The sequence below is a fragment of the Fulmarus glacialis genome, unplaced genomic scaffold (genome assembly GCF_000690835.1).
Source record: "Fulmarus glacialis isolate BGI_N327 unplaced genomic scaffold, ASM69083v1 scaffold18858, whole genome shotgun sequence".
Taxonomy (NCBI): Eukaryota; Metazoa; Chordata; class Aves; order Procellariiformes; family Procellariidae; genus Fulmarus; species Fulmarus glacialis.
Genome location: NW_009227786.1, coordinates 17,586 through 37,856, shown reverse-complemented (window position 1 = coordinate 37,856; position 20,271 = coordinate 17,586). Strand labels below are relative to the sequence as shown.

General features: G+C 35.3%; 1 protein-coding gene across 1 annotated transcript in view; it reads left to right on the top strand.

Moving 5' to 3' along the window:
* Positions 1–693: 693 nt before the first annotated feature.
* Positions 694–20,271, top strand: part of BBS9 (Bardet-Biedl syndrome 9) — a gene marked incomplete at both ends in the record, with an annotated part of 36,017 nt that continues 16,439 nt past the window's right edge. The window contains 4 exons of the mRNA XM_009583283.1: positions 694–868; positions 5,425–5,509; positions 7,273–7,456; positions 8,480–8,609. Of these exons, the coding sequence (XP_009581578.1) occupies positions 694–868; positions 5,425–5,509; positions 7,273–7,456; positions 8,480–8,609 (574 nt within the window). The remainder of the gene's footprint in view (positions 869–5,424; positions 5,510–7,272; positions 7,457–8,479; positions 8,610–20,271) is intronic.

Sequence of the window (20,271 nt, the reverse complement as noted above, 5' to 3'; positions counted from 1 at the left end):
CACGACAAGTCATGTCTTAAGTTATGTCTTGAGGCTGCTGAATAATGGATGAAGCTTGAAGTAATTTACTCCAAGCTGAATTTTTTTATTTGATTTTTTTTTTTGGTCTTGTTGGTAACACTGAGTGGGCCTGGTTTGTTTTTTCTTTCCTTGAAGACAGAAAATGTGAATCCAAAGTGTGAAAAACATTTCCATTGCATTATTTTCACAACACCACATATTTGTAGGACTTTCTGTTATGTTGCTTAAGTAGACTTGAAAGAATAGAATAGGTTATTTTTAAACCACGGTTTTGGTTTAAAGAGTGCTTGTAAGGTGTAGAGGCATTTAAGAACCAGAATAATTTGGGGTTTTGGAAATATTGAAACATTTCTTTAAACTAAAATTGTAATAGTTATATCTTTAGAAATTTTGGTTTGAAATAAAATATCTAACTCTTTTTTTTGCTATTAATATATTCTGAATGTTATTCCCCAGAAAATCTAGTTTGTTTGTTTTAGTAAGTAAGCTTTTATTGAGGTTGGAATGTTTAGTGTTCTTCCTCATAGTAAGCAGTCATGTAAATTAAAATGAATCTTATTTTTGTTAGGATTACTTATGAGTACCATTTTAATTTACTAACAATTTAGAATTAAAACTATATAAATAACATTGCTTTGTTTCCTTTGTATTTCTTTCTTTTGCTTTCCTTAGGTCGAGATTTGATATGCATACAGTCCATGGATGGGATGCTCATGTTGTTTGAACAGGAAAGCTATGCTTTTGGCCGCTTTTTACCTGGTTTTCTTCTGCCTGGTCCCTTGACTTACAGCTCTCGGACAGATTCTTTCATTACAGTGTCTTCTTGTCGACAGGTTGAGAGTTACAAGTATGTGTCCATCTTCAGTAATTATAGCATATTTTGGTGCTATCATTTAGTATGTAAACAAATTAAAAGTAATCGTGTCTAATTTTGATTGCCTTTAGTAATATTCAATCGCAAAACAGGTGATAGGTAGTTGTAGAAAGAAGAAAAATAAAATATTGTATGTTGTTGAGTGATTACTGTCTCTGTACAGTCATAGAAGAAAGCATACTGTGTGTCCTGAGGACTTTATTGTCCTATTTTATTTGTATAAATAAGTTAAGTTTACTAGCTTATCAAGGTACATCATGTTGTCCTGCAAGTGCCAGGTTTTTCCCTGCTTCAGTTCAGTCTAATCTGTGCTTTCAGTGTTGTCTGCACTATACTGCTTGAGCAAGATGTTCCTTCCAGTTGTTTCAACGGGATTTTTATTTTGATGCAAATAGATGTTAGTCTGATGAATCTGTTCAGTTTTCAGAAGAGATTTGAGACAGGGCCTTAGCTTTTGTGATCATAGGATCCTCTCAAAGGAATGAGGCCTGGTGGGGAGAGATGGAATCCACCTGACAAAGTGGCAGAGGAGGCTTGTTAACCTCCTTGACTTCTAGACTGAGGGATAGGTGCTAAATCCTATGTAAGTGATGGTATAAGGGTCAAGTGCACAAAGGGGAATGCTTTCATAATACCTTAGAAAAAGTGGGATGAGTGAGGGCCCATATTAAGTGCGTATTTACAAACACCTACAGGCTTGGCAACAAAGAGGAGGAACTAGAAGTTGTGTGTGCAGTTAGAGATGTGACAGGGTAGCTTGCATGACTAAGGTGCTGTAATTGATGACTCCAGGCTCTTCAGGAAGAAAAGACAGACAAGGCGGGACTTGCGTTCACCATGGAGGAGCAGCTTGAATACATGGGGCTCTCTTATGGAACCACCATGTTGAGAGTTTATCAAGCATCCATCTGTTTAAATCAGATGGATGCTTGAGGAAGGGGATGTTGTGGTGGGTGTCTGCTCTGAAGCCTTTTTTAAACAAGAAGTTTCCCAATTGCAGGCCCTTGTTCTCATGGACAACTAATGTCTGCTGGGAGGGCAACATAATGGACTTCAGCAATGTGGAAGGTTTCTGAGGTGTATTAAGGAAAACTTTTTTGATGCAGGTGCTAGGCAGCCTGGCTAGGGAAGATGCTTTGATCAATCCAACAACTCAGAAAGAAGGAAGAAATGTTTGGAGAACTAATAGTCAGCATCTGCCGTTGAGTGTTTTAGACATTGGCTGCAGTGACCATGAGATGATATAGATTAAGATCCTGAGAGAGGTGAAGAAGATAAGCAGTGGAGTAAAGACTGTAGATTTCAAGAGAATAGACTTGGGCTTGTTCAAGGAACTGGTAGGCAGGATCCTGTGAGAGGCTGCCCTAAAGGGCAAAAGGGCTCAGGAGAGCTGGAGAATCTTCATGGATAACCTTCTCAAAGACCAAGAACAATCCATTTCGATGTTCAAGAAAATAAGAAGTAGCAGAAGGCAGCTTGACTGGACAGGTAGCTCCTGAGTGAGTTCAAACGGAAATGTATGAGATGGAAGTTAAAATTGCCTACTAAGGAGGAATATAAAACATCACGTGAGAATGCAGGGGATGGGATTGAGAAGATATAAGCTTGGTTAAAACTTCTACTGACAGAGGATCTAAAGAACAAGGACTTCCACGGATACCTCAGATGTAAAAAGGTAGATCCAGGAAATTGACCCACTACTGAACAGATTGGGCAAATTTAACAAAGGTGTGAAAATACCAAGGAACTTAATGCTTGCTTTGCCTCATCATTTCTCCATTAAAACTGACAAAGTCTGCTCTTAGGCTTTTTGAACCTCTGTGCCTAGCAGTAAATTGGGGTCGTGTGGTGTTTGGGGCAGAGCTACTACCCATCATTAAAAAAAGAACTAAAAAATGGATGAAGAAGTGGCAGAGTTGTCAGGCTTACAGAGTAGTAGTTGTCCACAGATCTAACCAGCAGCCAAAGATGAGTGATGTTCCTCAGGAGCTGATACTGGAGCCAGTATTTCTTTAACATCTTCATCCTGGACAATAGGACAGAATGCATGTCCTGAAATTCAAGGATGATGCCAAATTGTAGGAAGTGGCTAATATAAAGAGGGTAGGACTAACATTCAGAGGAATCTCATCAAACTGGAGGAATGGGCTGACAAGTACCTTAAGGATTTTTTCAGAGGTAATAGTATCAAAGAAAATAAGAATGCCACTTTTTATAGATTATGCCTTGGGAATCTAATCTGGGGAATGTTAATCTAACACAATGCTTTGTCACGCTACCCTGCTCTATCACCTGAATTTCTCAAGCAATACTCTTTTTAATAAGCTGCTTAAGCTTGATCAGATGGTTGTTAGATTCTGGATATTGCATGAGCAGATTATAGACATCATGTGTTGTTTTCTTAATACAGGAGAAGATACATGTTGCAAGTAAAAGTAATTTAATAGAAAATTCATATTTTTTCCTAAGAAATAAATTAGAATAGAATTTATTAATATTGGCAAGGAATAAAGAAATATTTTTTCTTTAAAATGAATATCTCATGCATTTCATTATGTTTAGATTCTTGACTTTTACAACAAATGTGGCTAGAATTTTTCCTCAGTCTGTCACTGATTCACAAATATGCTGTCTTTATTGTAGGAAGGTGTAGTTTTAAAGGAATTCTTCACTTGGATTCTGGGTATTGGTCTTTAGTGCCAAGTGTTAAGACACTGTGGTACTAATCTCTAGTGTGTGTCTGAACTATTAGGACATCCTTCTAAAGTGAAGGAAATAGACATGGTAAGGAGAAAAGAGCTTATTTTTATGGTTGTATTAAACATGCTTTCTCTTATTATAGTAAATGAAAAACAGAGCAGTTCTATCTCGTGTTTTTAGTAGAACAAGTTGCCAAATTTCAAATTATCCATCTTCCTATAGCTCATACAGAGAAGACCAATGCCTTCATTTGAAAGCAATATTTCCTGTGTTTATTTTGAATTCTTTCAAGATCTAAAAGCAAAATGCCTCTTATTTAAATGATTGTATACTTGATGTGATAGCTGAATTCAAAGTTTGTGTTAGTCATCTGTGGCTTGAGTTTTTTGTGATGAAAGACTTGTATGCAGGCAGTTGGTACTTAAACATCAATACATATTGCTGTTCAATGGGAGTTTGGTTTGAAAACTATGTATTAGTCCCTGATTAGTTCATAAAATGATAATGTGCTAGCCATCAATAAAATATGGTGAAAAGAGAAAATTTTATTAGGTCAGAATCTGCAAGTTCTCTTATAAATGTGTTAAACTGAAAAAGGGTGGTGAATTTGCTCATATAGAGGACACTTAAAGACGTGATAATTGTACTAAAAGCAGTATTTTTAACTAGGTCATGGCATTTACCTTAAGCAATTAAATTTCTTACTCCAAGTACATAGTTTACTTCTGTAAGTAAAATAATTTTAGAAACTAAAATCCTTCAGTAGCGAGCACCACAATACATGCATCTGAAATGTGAGGGCTGCTGGTGTCATAATTTTATATCTATAACTTTAACAATATACAAAAATATGTACTTTTATTTGCTAGACTGGAATTGGAACATTCAGAATTGTGTTGGTTTAAGCTTAGGAGCTGATGACACTCCATGACTTCCAGAATTGAATGCTATCTTTTGGATAAGTTTTTTGTTGTTGTTTATTTCACTTTTGTAGGAATCTTCAGTATTTTACAGATTACCTGATGTGCATACATTGGAAACAGAATAGTTCAGTAAGTTAGGACACCAGCACAAATTCAGGAAAGAAATAGTTACAGAAGAGTCAATGAGGATACAGTTTGAACATTGAGGATTGCATAGGTGTAAATGAGGACAGATAGATGTGTGGAGCTTTTATGACAGTTGACATCTTTTGTTCTAATGTCTTCATTGCCAATTTTTCTTAGTATGGTTGGTTGGCAGTTACAAAATAATAAAAAAACCAAACCCACAAACCTCCCATCTTTTGCTAGATGTGCCACCTACTGGTGCCAGTTTACTGTTATCTCTTGGATTGGAACCACTTAGTTTACTTAATGGATGTGCTTGAGAGTGTAACTATTAGATATAGCAGATTGTATTTCAGGGTAGTTTAGAATTTTTTTTTAAAGCTTAATAAGAGAAAAAATAATAATTCTTTTATTAGAATCCTAATTTCACAATTTGAAAATATGTTGATTTCTTGCTTCTGTCTTCTTTGGGGTCTAGATTTCTATCCTCTAATATATTGAGCTGTTGAATTCATTTTAACACCAGATAAAATCTGAATAGAAATGTTTGTTTTAATTTCTGCCTTTACACATAGCTGTTATCCTGCAGTGATATTTATTTTAACATCTTTGCTGATGATAGATGTGTTGCAGTAGGCTTTCTAACAATCCTTTTAGACTGTGCTTTTACGGTGTATGTATACTCATAATACGATAATTTTTTTTTTTTTTAGTTAATGTAAGGGTATTAACTACAAAGATTATTTTTTTTTTTTAACTTTTTTAAACTTCCTATAACAGATATCAAGTGCTGGCATTTGCGACAGATGCTAATGAAAGACAAGAAACAGAACAGCAAAAACTTAGTTCTGGAAAAAGACTTGCGGTAAAACCTGTTTATTTTATGTAACCTGTATGGTACACTGCATACATGTTAAAAAGACCAATGCTGAGTAACGAACGGAAATATTCTCTGCTGACAAAGGACCCGATCCAATTGCCATTAAAGGCAATGGAAGGACTTCAGTAGATTTCTATTAAGATTGCTTTGGGCCTCAGTCATTTAAGGTTGGGCCTTAAAACTCACTGTTATTCTAAGGAGAAAAAAAAAAAAGAGAGAACTGTGTACTGGAAATAACTATTTCTAAGGCAGTCTTTGTAATACAGAACCTAAACTGTAGTGAAATAGATAAATAGGTACACCTGAAATATTGCTCATGTTTTTAATTTAAGTCTATTTTTGACTTTGTATTGGACTTACAAAATTAACCTCATTCTACTTGGGTAATCCTTTGTACTTGGAGAAAATCAGCAGTGAAAAATGTTTCCATAAATAGTCAGTATCCTGGACTCTTTTTGTCAAAAACCTGTGGATTCAGCAGTCTTCAGAAGGTCCCTGTGACTAAGTTGTTTAATATTTGAGATGCCTCCTATTAAGAGGAAAAGAATTTCATTCTCTGTGATCCTGCAGTAGAATTGCTTGTCTGCTAAATATACTAAATAAAATCCTAGATTCAGCATATTTCAGGTATGACAGTAAAATATTGGGAGAGCATCTTCCTTCCAGTGGCTAATCGTAGAATTTTTTCAAACTGTAAGTCAGTCAGAATCCTACATTTTGAATTAGGAGAAGACATAGTGTTTGAAGAAATTTGGAAGCTTCATTGGGTGTGCTGCAAATTAAATACATTTCTTTAATCTAAAATGAGAAGCATACATGGAGATGAATGTAATAAGCCTGGCTTTTTTTTCCCTTTGACTTTTAAGATGGCACTTCCAGCTTCATATATCAAACATGCCAGTATGTTTACTAGCACATTCTATGTTCTTTAAGCAAAATGATTGATGCTGTTCATATAGGAAGTGCTGACAGTTGAACTTCCATATTTTCTGACTTCAGAAATTCTGAATTTCTGTTTAACCAGCTTGGCGGCAGTCAAAAGCGATTTTTGCGTGTATGAATTAGTTCAAATTTCTCAGAGGAGCTGAAATAACAAACCAATGAAATGTATCAATAAGCAGTAGTATTGTTTAAAGATGTAAGGATATAGGCAAGGCAGGATTTGTAAGTAGTTGTTTATTATATCAATGTATGTAGTTGGAAAAGCAGACAAGCTATCATATACACAAACATTCCTCAGATTCAAGGGTATACATTAGCGACTGCAAGCATGAATATTGGCTTACACACTTAAAACTTTGTCTATTTTTCCATTTACATGTATTGGTAGAATAAGTTATCACCTTTTGCTCTCTAACCTTGCCCTTAATATCTAAGGACATGTACAGATGATTCTAATACTCTGTTCTTGGATTTAATAGTTAAAGAATAAAGCATTTTCATATTGAATGGCATGTGTATTTTAAAATTTAAATATACTTAAGTGAACTGCATAGCCATCAATTCACGACTATTTCAAGAAGTGGATGATGTTTTTGCTGCTTTACTCACAATAAGGAAAGTCACCAACTACTTTCAAAATAAGAGGATAACTAATACTTTCTCATTCAAAAAAAGACCTTGATTTCGCTTTTCTATGTATGTTAATGATATTCATGTAACTTGATGAGTTCTAAGCCTTCTCTATAAGTTTTGCCTTTAATATGCAGCTGTCAGCTGATCTCTGGAGCATGTTTTTTCTTTTGAAGGTGGATTGGGTTTTAAACATCGGAGAGCAAGCACTGGATATATGCGTTGTCTCCTTTAATCAGGCAGTTTCTTCTGTTTTTGTGCTTGGTGAGAGAAACTTCTTTTGCCTTAAGGATAATGGGCAAATTCGATTCATGAAAAAGCTTGATTACAGTCCGAGTTGCTTCATTCCTTATTGTTCAGGTTTGTAAAAGGAAAATTCAACTTAACTTTAGCTTGGTTACTTTTACTGCTAATAATTTTTTTTCCACTGAATAAATATATTTTTCTGAATAAGCTGTTGATTTGTAGAAAATCTGTGGAACCAGAGCTCTCTTTTTAGATTAAGCAGGTTTATTTTCAAATGTTACTTAGTGTCAAGTGTCATAATTTTTAGAATCTAAATAGATATTTTCTCATCACCAAATTGAGATACTTGTCTAGTGTTTGAGTAGGTTTGCCTAGGCTACCAAAGTAACAAACATGGAAGAATGAGAGATTTTGGAAGAGTAAACTAGTGTTTGAGGACCTTCTGTTATTTACTGATAGTTAAAAAAACCAAATAAAGTTTACTGTTAGGAGATGAAACTAACTTATTACATTGTATGGAAGCAACTTGGTTGGATGCCACTAAAGAACTACAGATTCTTAATGCCTATTCTATATTAATGTTTCAAAAACTAACTGATAAATTTTTGACACCATGTCTTACTTTAGACTTAAAATATCATTTTAGACTTTATGAATATGATCTTAACAATCTTCACACTTTATACTTTCTGATTTATATTATCCTATAAATAAAACTACAAATGCATACACCTTTAATCAGTATTCACAGGTCAATGAATTAATGAAGAGTATAAGTAGCTGATATTTAACCAACGTGTATTTTGTCATATCTATCCTGGCATGCTAACATGGCAATTATGAGTCTTTGTTAGTCATGTTTTAAATTACCAAACATGGCTGGCTAGAACCTTGGAAAGTTGTGGCACATGTTGTGTAGTATGAAATTGAAATTGGTATCTATAATTAATCACATATACCCTTGGTTATTGTCAATGTAACTTTCATAACTTTTGACACTTTAATTATACTTAATTCATTTATAACAAGTAATGGCTTAAAAGGAAAAGAAGAAATAGTGTAATGATATATGCCTTAAAGAAAAGTACTGGCTTTTGAAAATCTTTCATCCTAAAACTGGTTTTATATCTTTAACAGTGAAGGAAGGAACAATAAACACTCTCGTTGGAAACCATAGTAAAATGTTGAATGTTTATCAAGATGTTACACTGAAATGGGCCACTCAACTTCCCCACGTTCCTGTATCAGTAAAAGTAGCAAATTTACAGTAAGTAACTTGTTGAAGTTTATTTTTTTCAGATTCATTTCCAGTTGTGAAATTTGCTTGTAGATTCTAACAAACAGTTCTGAGGTATGTAACAGATAAGGTGACTTGTAAAAGGAAAATTCAAAGTGTTTTTTCTTTGTTTAATAAAATATTGATTTAATTAAAGGGCATACTGTTAATTCTAGAAGAATACTAGAATTGCTGTACTGTGCTTCAGATATTCTGTTTTTCTTGAGTGAAGGTAGAACCTGGGGTCTCATACCTCCAGTAAAGTAGTTTCTTCTTGAAAAGAATGAAAAGTGAAGCTTTGTAATCTGGCAAGATCCTTCCCTGAGACAGGAAAATAGGGAATCTCACTGAAAATCTGTTCTTCATTAAGCATTTTAGAGCATATGAATTCCAGAGATGATTTGTTGGAACAGATTATTCAACTCCAATGTTAAACTGTGGAAATTAAGGAACCATTTAAATTGCTCAGGATTGCCTGCAACAGACCAAAACTTTTTGTAAAATACACATAAGACAGGTCAGGGAAAAACTGGTTGGGCAAGGTATCGAGTGTGGAGAAATTACGACATATTGATAACTTCTGCTGAGTCTGTCACTGAAATAAGCAAACTACAGAAAAGTTCAGCTAGTGTTTTCGCAATCCAACTTATGCCTGTTCTGTGTGCCACCAGAGCTGTGGTAGGTGCTGGCTGCCCAGTGCCTGTGACCATACAGGGTGCAGTAGGAGTGTCCTTGTCAGGTAGATTACTTCTGATCCTCAGCGGGCTTGTGGCTGCTGTGCCAACATACACTGGGTTGTTGAATACTTGATCAGAAGTCGTGTGTTTTATCTCATAACAGATGAAAATGCAACACCTGACTAATTAGCTTTACTAACGTATGCAGAGTAATCTGAGGGGTGTTTGTGTTTTGTTTGATACTAATGGTTACCTAATGTTTTTTTTATAATTTATAATTTAAATTTTTTTTAGACTCTCTGGAGAGAGTTGTGCTGGCTTTCATCCAACAGATCTTACAAGTAAAATATAATGAATAGTCTCAGTGGGCCAGTTAGTATAAACCAAAAGTTAATTATGCGGGATATGACAGTACAGCTTTTGAAGTTTGGAAAAAATATTTGTGTCGGAAAAAATTTGAAAAAGGCATTGATTTTTACAGCAGCAGATTGTACTAATATTTGTATATACAATTATTTGTTTGGAAACTCGTATTATTGAACCATCTGTTTCAATAATGCCTCTAAGAAGTTTATGCAGATTCTGCCTGCTCCATGTGAACTTTAACACTCAGTAGTTTGATCTTAGTGAGAATTTTGAGAGCCTACTAATATGTCCCAGATAATTTTGCTAGTTGGATTCAGAATTCCCACAGACCTACTAATGCTAGGGTTTGGTTTGGGGTTTTGTTCTGTAAAGGGTGGAGAGACAGCAATCTAGTTATACGAACCTCTTTATACAGGTACTGATAAATGAAGGAACGTCTGTGTGTCTAAACCCAATGGCCTGAAAGGCAGGGAGAAGTCTAAGGCATATGTGTTTCGGAGCTACGCTGCTTCTGGCTTTCTGTTTAAAAATATGCAGTATGCTTTTACTTCTTTCTGACATTAAAAATAAAGATGAGCTAAACAGCTGTAGCAAAGCTTATCAAGGTAGTAATTTGGCTTAAACAAAAGAATTTTTTTTTTTTTAAATCATTTGAAAGGGAATCCTTTGACTTAATGTGATAATGACTTTCTAATACTCCGCTCAAGAGAGGCCTCAGTCTCAGTTGGGGCCTCTGGGCACTACTGTAACATAAATAATATTAAGTACTTTAATAAGCATAGAGTTGTTAATCCTACACTGCTGAGAGATTGAAGTGCCTTAAATATGACATATGTCAATTAATTACTTTCACATCCTTTCCACTTTTATTGCAATAATACTTACAAAGTAAATGGAGCGTTCTGAAAACAGTTGTCTCTACAGATCATGTATGTTCATCTGTACTTTCTTGTTGTCTATTACTTCTAAAGTGTGGCTCTGCCTTGCTGGGTAAGAAAAGCATTATTAGAAGCTATTTTATGTAAATCCTCTTGCGGCAGGAGTAGTGATTGCCTCATAAAGGCAGTCATATACTTTATCCTGTAATCTTGGTAATCTACTTTGAAGATCAACCGTTCAAGTGCATTGGAGAATTCCAGCAAAGTAACTTGTGTTTCTAGTGTGTGCCCTCCTTACTCTTTATGAATTGTTTTTTCCTCTTACAATAATATGACATGCAGTATTTCCCTATTGCAATACTAGTATGTAAATAATGATAATAACATACTACAACATGTGGGATTAAATTCCAGCATAAACTGCTTGATTTCCATCACATTTTCAGAAACATGCAAGGAAAAATAGAATCAAAGATAAGTGGTTATTTATAACATTTTTGGTGAGGTGTCTCTGCACTCTAGAAGTGATATGTTGAACTATACTTTTTTGCCTTCTGTTAAAACCTGAGTGTTCTCTGTCAGGAAATTGAAAATTTTCTATAAAAGCTTGTGGTCAGAAACTTGAACTACAGGCAAAAATTTGAGAGTTTATTGTATTCTGGGTTTTACCTGAAGATCTCTATAACTACAATCACTGAACTGGAAGTTCAGTTCTAATCATTGTTATAGAAGTTTGTCCCTTATTTTGTTAGAAGTTTATATTCTGGTTCTGTTAATGTATAGTAGTTACTAACTGTTTATGACATTTTTTTAATGTCAAGGGGACTCCTACATGCTTAACACTGCCTGGGTTGCTTCAGAGGTATAACCACTTACACTGACTTCAAAGTCCATTCCCTTTTTTCTTGCCCTTTAGTTTCCATCTTTCTGTTTCACCAGAGACCTCTTTTCTAAGACCTTCCTTGTACCTCCACATCTCCTTTGCAAAGGTAATTTCATGAGCAGTATCTCTTATGTTCATAGATTATCAGTTCTATGAATTTGTCACTTTTTGGTGTTTCCTGACATGTGTTTTCTTTCTCTCTCTCCCCCCTTATAATTCAGGTAATTGTGTGGGGAGCAAGCCCATAGGAATGCGGTTCCTAAATAGAGTTCCTGTTAGCTAAAGCGCGTCATATGAAAGTAATTTTTTTCCTGTTGGCAGGGATTTGAGCCTGTAAAGGCAAGTGACTTAATACTCACCCACCAAAAAGGTGGGTTATGTTTGTCTGAATCATCTGAAATAACTTGTTCAGAAAGTAGCAGAAAGTCACTTTTTAAGGGCCTGTCACAAGTCGTATTTGTTTTTCTGTGCCTGAATTATCCTTTCTCCATATGCTTGACCATAAAAGGTCCTTGGAGTAGATTAAAATACTTAGACAACTACTTTTCTATTTATTTGACACTAACTCACTTGGCAAAGCTGTTCCTAAGAGTACTATGTTTTAATGGCTGATTGATTGCACTAAATATTACTATCTCCTGGCTGGCCTGAAACTAGAACACTATGTTAAGATGCATCCAGTCTAAAGCAAAATAGCTTGTGTTGCTAGCATCTGAAATGCCACTGTGGGTTGAGTTAAAACCACATAGATAAAGTGTTATAGCTTGGAATGTAGTCTCAGGAAAAGGATTTCTGTTTTGATCACTTTCAAGTTACAAACCTGTTTTTGCACTAGGAAAGCATGAAGCCTTTAAATCAGGGACTTTGTTTCTTCTGAACATTTTTAAAGTTCACTAGTCTTAATTTTACTGCTTGGTTTCGTTTGTACGCAGCCTTCAAGTTATATCTGATAAGCCTGTGAATGCTAAAGGTAGCCTGACTTTTTTCTTTTGAACTGAAATAGACTGCAAACTTCCTCAAATACCTCCTTTTTCAAGTCAGTATGTCATGTTGCCCCTAATTTTGGTTCTTTGTGCTTTCGGCTATCCGTGAAGAAATGATGTCTGGTGGTATCTATATGGCAAAAAAATGTTGATTTCATGTGGAATTTGTCAGCAGGCACAGTTCTAACAGTAAACCAGCCTTCTCTGAGAGTTTAGGGGATGTGTTGTGGGGAAGATAATTCTTCCCTCTCTGTTAAATCTACTGGGGACTCTTACTACTTTAGGCACCAGTTTATCAGTGAACTTCATGTTTAAATGAAGGATATTTTCACCTTCAGCTGCATTGGAATTTGATTAGAAATACCCAAAAGAAAAAACAGTAGAGCCACCTGTAGTGCTTGTCTATAGGTAATTGGATGCTTTGCGTATGTGGTGCCTCTTGCTTTTAGGAGCTACATCTAGGAATTAGAATATGGCAACCAACTTTCTTTTGTGAGCATTTGTACAGAATCATAGAATCATAGAATCATTAAGGTTGGAAAAGACCTCTAAGATCATCAAGTCCAACCGTTAACCCAACACAACCATGCCCACTAAACCATGTACTACTATATCTGTGAGCAGAAGGACTGTTCTTCATGGAAGAAAGATTCTTGAAGCAAATAATCCACAAAATGACATGTATGCCTTGTAAAATGTGAAGTTCCTTTTATTACAAGGGGTTGCCAGATATGGACAAGTTGGTGAAAGTTACTAGAATATTTGCTTTCACTTTCATTTATTTGACAGATAAATATCATTTTACTTGGTAATGGAACAGCATGTTTTCTGAAGAGGAAATATAAAGCAGTCTGGAAAGGTTTTTTGTCCAGAAATAATTTATCATCTTTAAAGAATAAGAATTTCTGAATTTCTTAAAATACTAAATTTCCAGAATCCAACTTTTTAGCTTGAGTTAAGCTAGTAAATGGATTTTCATTATTTGAGATGTAGAAAAAAAAATTTTCTTTTTTAAACAAAAGTAACTGTTGAAAAGCCGGGAAGTAAAATTAGACTTTGTATGTTCAAAATGGCAAGCAGGGCTACTTAGTAAGCTTTATCCACACTTCAGCTCCTTATGAACTTCAAGTCTGCTGAGGTTTATACTGAGGAATGATCCCATAAAAATATCACAGGGTTCTGTGTCTTCACCACTGACTGTTTTGCTCAGTTTGCAATCAAAAAGTGGTTTTTTTCCTGCTAATTGCTAGCGCTACAACTAATTATGGTATTTGAAATTTACTTAGGTAATTTTTTGTTATTGCTTCTCCCAGTATGATCACTGCAGGCTTGACTATAGGGATCATGCCTGAACTCCTAACATTGGTGTTGTGAACCACCAGCCCATTAAGACTGTATCATGTAGTAATGTATTTATCAGCCATCTATTAAAGCCAGCTACCCATAGGCTATTGATGTTCATGTTTTGACTTACGCTGTTAAGTATTTGATTGTGGATTCTACTGAATTAGAGACTTAAAGTAGTAAATTTAAAGTTGCATTGTGTAGGCTGAGATGCAGGAAATACTGCAGCTTACTGAATCACTTCAAAGTTATTGACTTAAGAAGCTATAGTAGTGTCCAATTTTCTTAATACTTGTAAGACAAAACAAAGTAATTCAGTAGGTCTAAAATTTCTAATGTTGTTCTTGTATAAGTCCTTCTTCCCTTTGCAGAATAATAAAGAAGCAGAGACTATTTGACTAATGAAGGTACCAAAAATGAATGTTCTATGTAATCATGTTAATTAGTGTTTGAATTTTTGTATTGTCCTATTTGGTGCTGATAGCCATGGCTACTGCACTTTCCTGTCTTTTGGAAAATCCCCACTTGTGCTATGATTACACAGGTGCATTGCAGGAGAGTATTTTAGAATATTTTTAAATACTTACAAGTTAGTTTTGAAGACAGTGACTTCTAATTTACTGAAGCAATAGTCTCTTGCTGTGTGCTGAGTTATCGTTTTACTCCTAGCTGCCTCTTTCCTTTTTTCTTGCATCTTTTCTAATAAAAGCATGTGTAACATGCATAACAGATGAGTAGTGTAAAAAGATGTGTATAGTGTTGTTTAGTTACCTGGTAATTTCCAGTCTGTTTTGCTTGAAGGTACTGGTTTCTTGCTGCCTGTCTTTAACTTCTCTGTTTTGCCATATACCACTACAGGCATGTGACATTCATTCTTTATAACCGGAGATGACCACTTAAGGATACTTACAGATCAAAGTGGGAAGGTTTTTTGGCTTGATAGTCTGATGTGCCACCTTTGAACTGTCAATGTTATTGTTGGCCTTGGCTATTTGAGGACCATATGAGCAACAGTGAATGCCTGCAAAAAAATTCCTGATGCTTTAACCCTAGGTTCAAAAGAATATGTGAGGAAGGGTTGGGTGGTTTTTACAGCTTAGTAGCTTACTGTGTATTCCAGTACTCTGTTCCTGTCCAGTCTCTCCCATTACTCTGCAGCTTGACTGCAAGGCTGAGAAGTATTGCTCTGGTGACTCTGACCAATAGAGATTGTCCGTACACCACCTCCAGTGCACTTTAAGCATAAGCCAAGTGATATATGCTCCTGCACTTCAGGGTTGCTAATCAGTTTGCGTTTTGAAGGGGAACACAATACTGAAAGAGACATTTATTGTGTTTATTGCATTTAAAAACAATCCCATCTTTACCCCAACACCAAACAATTAAGAATTTTACAGTTACTGGAGCATACGTGCACGGAGAGAATCACTTTTTTGCCTTCTAGAAAAATGCTCAATACAATACTCCTTTTGGGTTTTCTGATTTGTTAGTATTTCATAATATTAGAATGACTAGTAAGAAATGTGTGGTTTGTATACTTATTTGTCTAATGAGGTATAAAGTCCCTGAAGACTGTTGTTCACTGGCTTTGTAGAACCAAGACTTGTCTTCTGTATATGAGTAATAGCTTGAGCCTGACATAGTTAACATGCTTGTAACTTCATGGCACTTTATCTGAATAAATTTATATAGAAAGTCTCTGATTCAGGAAAGTCTCCATAAAGAAGAGAGCATAAGCTAGTGTTTAAATTCTTTGTTTTGACACAGGATTAATTCCCAGATTTGAACTCGTATGTAGCCGAACAGAATGTTCAATTTAATTTAAATGAGGTACGTGAATCAAAAGATTGGAGTTCAGAATTCTGGTGTATAGCCATTGGTTGAAAATGTGCTTTATGAACTTTCAGCTTCCAATATTTTTTAAAGAAAATTAAAATCTGCTATCAATTTGCAAGTGAGAAAATACTGGTCTGGTCCAAATATGAACTTGAAATTAAAACTTGTTCTCTGGCACAGAATCATAGTACATTGGGTGGTTAGATGAACGTACTTTGTGTAGCTGGGCTCTTCAAACAGTAGAAAGGCAACAGGAACTGAATTTAACTGGAAAAAATATGAAGAAATATTGTAGTTGAATTAAGTATATAAGGTGTAAAAGTGCAATCACATATAGGGTAATAGCGGGTGGAGTCAAAATAAAACCCCTCTCATTTAATTTTTTAGCTATCCAGATGCTTGAAAATACTTTGTTCTTCATTCCAACCCATCTGTTATTCCTTATTATAACTGACATCACCACAGCTACCACAACTGTTAAAGAATCACCATATAAAAATGGCAAAACTTACATATAAACCCAGCAAAACTTAGCACTTATTACACAGTTTTATGGGAAGAAAACTGCAGGAATCAAACTTTATAGTTTGTTGAAAGATTTTTCCTTTTTCTGTATAGTAGTACTGTAATAGAAGCAATGCCAGTTATGACGCACAGTATGAACTGTTCAGTTATATACATGTATATATATAAATTTTTATTTGAGTGTTCTGTAAGAATATTGCCTGATCTGAGAAGTTAAATGCAGAGGTTTCTAGAATCTTTCTACTTAAACATAATTGCATTTTAAAGAAATGGTTTTAAGAAAAAAAAAATTATTGAATTTTTTTTTCATCACTAAATTGCCGCTGGATTGTCAAGAGATGGCAGTACAAAATATTATCCTTTCTAAAGATCTTTTGAAGAGATAATTTTAATGTGTGTAGCTTAGCCACAAAACATGAATGTGATTGTATTTCTTTTACCTTAGTAGGATTCTGATCGCACAGAAGACATATATGTGCCAAATACTCTGATGTCCAGCATATACTGTGATTCATGACTGGGCTTTCTAGCAAGTTAGTTTCAAATGCTGTTTACTGTATGATATTAAGCACATGCCCATATTGCCGGTTCTCCTAATTTTATTGCATGTCACTTATTTGCTTTTTCAAAAAGCCTACTTTTTATAGTCATATGGTTTTGTAAGGGTTTCAACTTTCTTTAGAATAACACTTAAAATATTCCTACCCTCATGATTCTACAGAAAGCCTTAAAAGTGGAAATTCTAACTGCTCAAGAACAAGAAGGCAAGTAACTCCCCCTGTAGTACTTAAAATAAAATACTTGCTTTTAAACAAATAGCATGGGTTTTTTTGGCTAACCTGAAATTTTTCTGTGCCTGTTCATGTTGTGACAGAGTAGAATATAACTGTATCAGGTTCTGAACTTTGTCTTGGAGCTGGGTATTGAGCAGTAGGCTGGAGTTTATGGATGTATTGTGACACTTGCTCTGCTCATGGAAGTGCTGGACATCCTGTTTGAAAAACAGTTATTATGAACAGTCTAAGGCTGTTGATTTTGAAGGTCTTGATTATTATGCTATTAACATGAAAGACATTTTTTCATACGAGGACCAGCAGGTGGGACATTTATTAAGCTATGGTGACGAGAGCCAGCTAGCAATGCAAAGTGCCAGAGGTGCTTTTAAAGAGCAGCTTTGCTCTTTACAAGACAGAGTGAAGGGACATTGGTAAGTATTGTTAAAAGTAATAGCGTACACACTTTTACCTATCTGAAATGCTGGTGAATTTTGAAGCTTGCAGGAACATCACTGTCAAACTGTGAGGAGAAAGAGATGGAAATTAATTTGAGTTGAATGTTTTTAAAGTTACGTAATTATTCAATCCTTTCAGAATAAATCTGTGATAAAGACACATCATGGTTATTCTTGTTAGCCTCTTTGTAGTCTGTGGGTAGCCTAATTTTCTTCGTGTACTGTCTAATATTAACTTACATGAAGCCAACAGTTAAGAACAAGCTTTATCTAAAACAATAAACTTTACTAGAGTGTAGATTTTATCAGTATAGCACCCTGCATCTCTTTATTGTTGGAAGCAGAGATGCCAGGGGCCTCTCCAGCTTGCCTGGAGTGAAATGGACTGTAACCACTATCTTGAAGTGGCAGAAGAGATGGTGGAGATGAAAGATAATCTTTTGAGGCCCCCCAGATCCTATATCCACGATGCCGTAGCTGCTACCTTTGAGTAGCAGTCTTTGAGCCTTTGGTATAGCCTTTGAGCCTTTGGAATGCCTACTGTATACCTGTCTGCCAGTGAGGGAGTCTGGCCTTGAAACAGATTTTAGACTTCAGGCGAAGGAGGTGTAAATGAAGAAATACGTGCTTCTTGATGTAGCTCTAAGAGGGAATGAAGCATGGAGATGTTTTAGGTGTGTCACAGTTGGTCTTAATTTCTTTCTTACTGCTAACGCTGGTACTGTCATAAATGAAATCACAATGTAATTTCTCTTGTTTCCTATTATTTGGAGCTCTGACTTAGACGCTGCACTCTTATTTAAAGTAATCAGGTTTTCTTATCAGTCCTCACATTCCTTGTCAATTCAGATAATGCCACTAAGTGTCTTAGATATGGAACTGTGATAATAAGAAATGCAATGTGGAAGTTACGAGCTTTTCCTTGAATATATTATACTTCAGAGCTCTTTACATTTTCTTGCCTAAAGCAAGATCATATATTTCTGGAGGCCTGTGTTATCACTCTGAATATTCTGTTTTTATTCTACTTTGTGACAAATACTAATTTTAACTTAAATCTGCATTTTGTACAGCTGGCTAATTTTTAATAAACCTTCACTGCTTTTGAAATAGTTTTGATTTTATATTTAAAAACCAACAAAGTTGGTTAATCCTTCAGATACAAATTGATTTTATATGTAATTTGTAGCATCAGCTTACATCGTGTGTCTAGCCTCCAGTATGTGTGTTCCCTGCCTGAAGGAACCTGAACAGGATGTCGTGCATGGAAGTCTGACCCTCTGCATGCATTGTTAAATCTTAACTTGTTAAGATTCCCTTACATTTAAACTTTCAAGCTATTATACTAACCCTGTTAAAAAAAACCTGCTCCCTTTAATCTGATGTGGTGGCTTTCAGGGCTCTCCTGTGTGAAAGCTGTGCTGCTTGGCTTGCCCTCACAAGCCTTGTGGTGCTGCCCTGCAGGTGGCAGTAGTGGCCTGGCAGAAAAGACCCCTGACCCAAACTTTTCTGAGTAGTGTTTGTTTTTAACTTGGCAGAAAAAGTAAAAAGAATTAATTTCCATTGCTTTTTTTTCATTTTGTTGTTTGGTGGAAGAAGCTCCTTTTTATTTGGTTGCTGGATGGCGTTTGGCCTTTTAGGCAAAGAGTCTCTTTCAAAGAGAAAACTACGCAAGCTAAAGACTTGTCTGAATTTGTCGTGCAGTAAGGCACTAGTTTGCTGTTTTGCTGTGTGGTGTCGCCATGTAACGGTGCTAGTGAAAATGTCTTCACTCCCAAGTAGAGACTGAAAGTACTATATAAGACCTGGAAGCTGGAGAATCCTTCAGCCATTCAAAATGGTAACTCTGGCCAAATTCAGGTTTTATTCGGTTGTTACTCTCAGTGGATTTCAGTGCTTATAAGAGGGGATAGGTGTTGACCTGTTGTTCGAGTCATAACTTCTCTTTTTTTTAACTGCTTTTCCACTGGTTATCAAGATGAAATCATGTTTCATGTCCCTCTTCCTCTTACATGTATTTCATAATTTTTTTAACTAGATTTGCGTCTCGTATTCTGTTAAGATCAGCAATCCTAAACTATCACACAAATGGGAAAGATGAAGTATGCTTTTCTATAAAGCAACAGCACAAATTATTTACCACTTAATGGTATTCAATATAATTACATATTGTTAAAAAATTATAATTGAACACTACATTTACATTATATGTTTGCATGCCCCTGCAGAGTGTGCAAAGCATGTTAAATACATAACATAAATAGCCTTAAAAAAATTTTAAGAGAGCAAACAGATTATCTCTTCTCACATGTAATAGCAGAATGGGGAAGTCTTACACATACAAATATTACTTTTGACGTAAAGTTGAACAAAGATTTTTTTAATGAGGAAGGGGTTTTCAAAGGAACCTGAGGGTGCTCCACAGATACCCGAAACCAGTTAAAAATCAGTAGTAGCTGACATTGAGTCGCACCAGGTATACTTCAAATATTCAGCTGAAGGTCTGATTTTGGAGTGTGTGTTTAATAAGAGTAAGATGGGCTTTCGACTTTTGCTCCCGTTAGTTCATGTTAGAAAATTCTTACAGTTTATTAGTCCTAGTCTGATCTTCGTTCAGCGTTTTATCAAATACTTCACACAGTTACAGCTAAAATGACATTGAAATGGTAGTGAAACTTAGAACAATTTGGGTTTTCAAAAGCACTAAACTAAAAAGTGCTATTGTAGTTATGCTCTTGCATATAATTATTTCAGAGGATGATAAAATGAGGAGAGAATTGGATTCAGAATGCTTGAGCACAATTCAGGAATTAGTTTCCTAATTTAGTAGTTTATAAATAATATATTATCAATAAGGGACTGAAAGTAGTGTTGCAGAGCATCTTGTTTTCTAAAATGATTGGTATGAGTAATATCAATTAAGACTACTG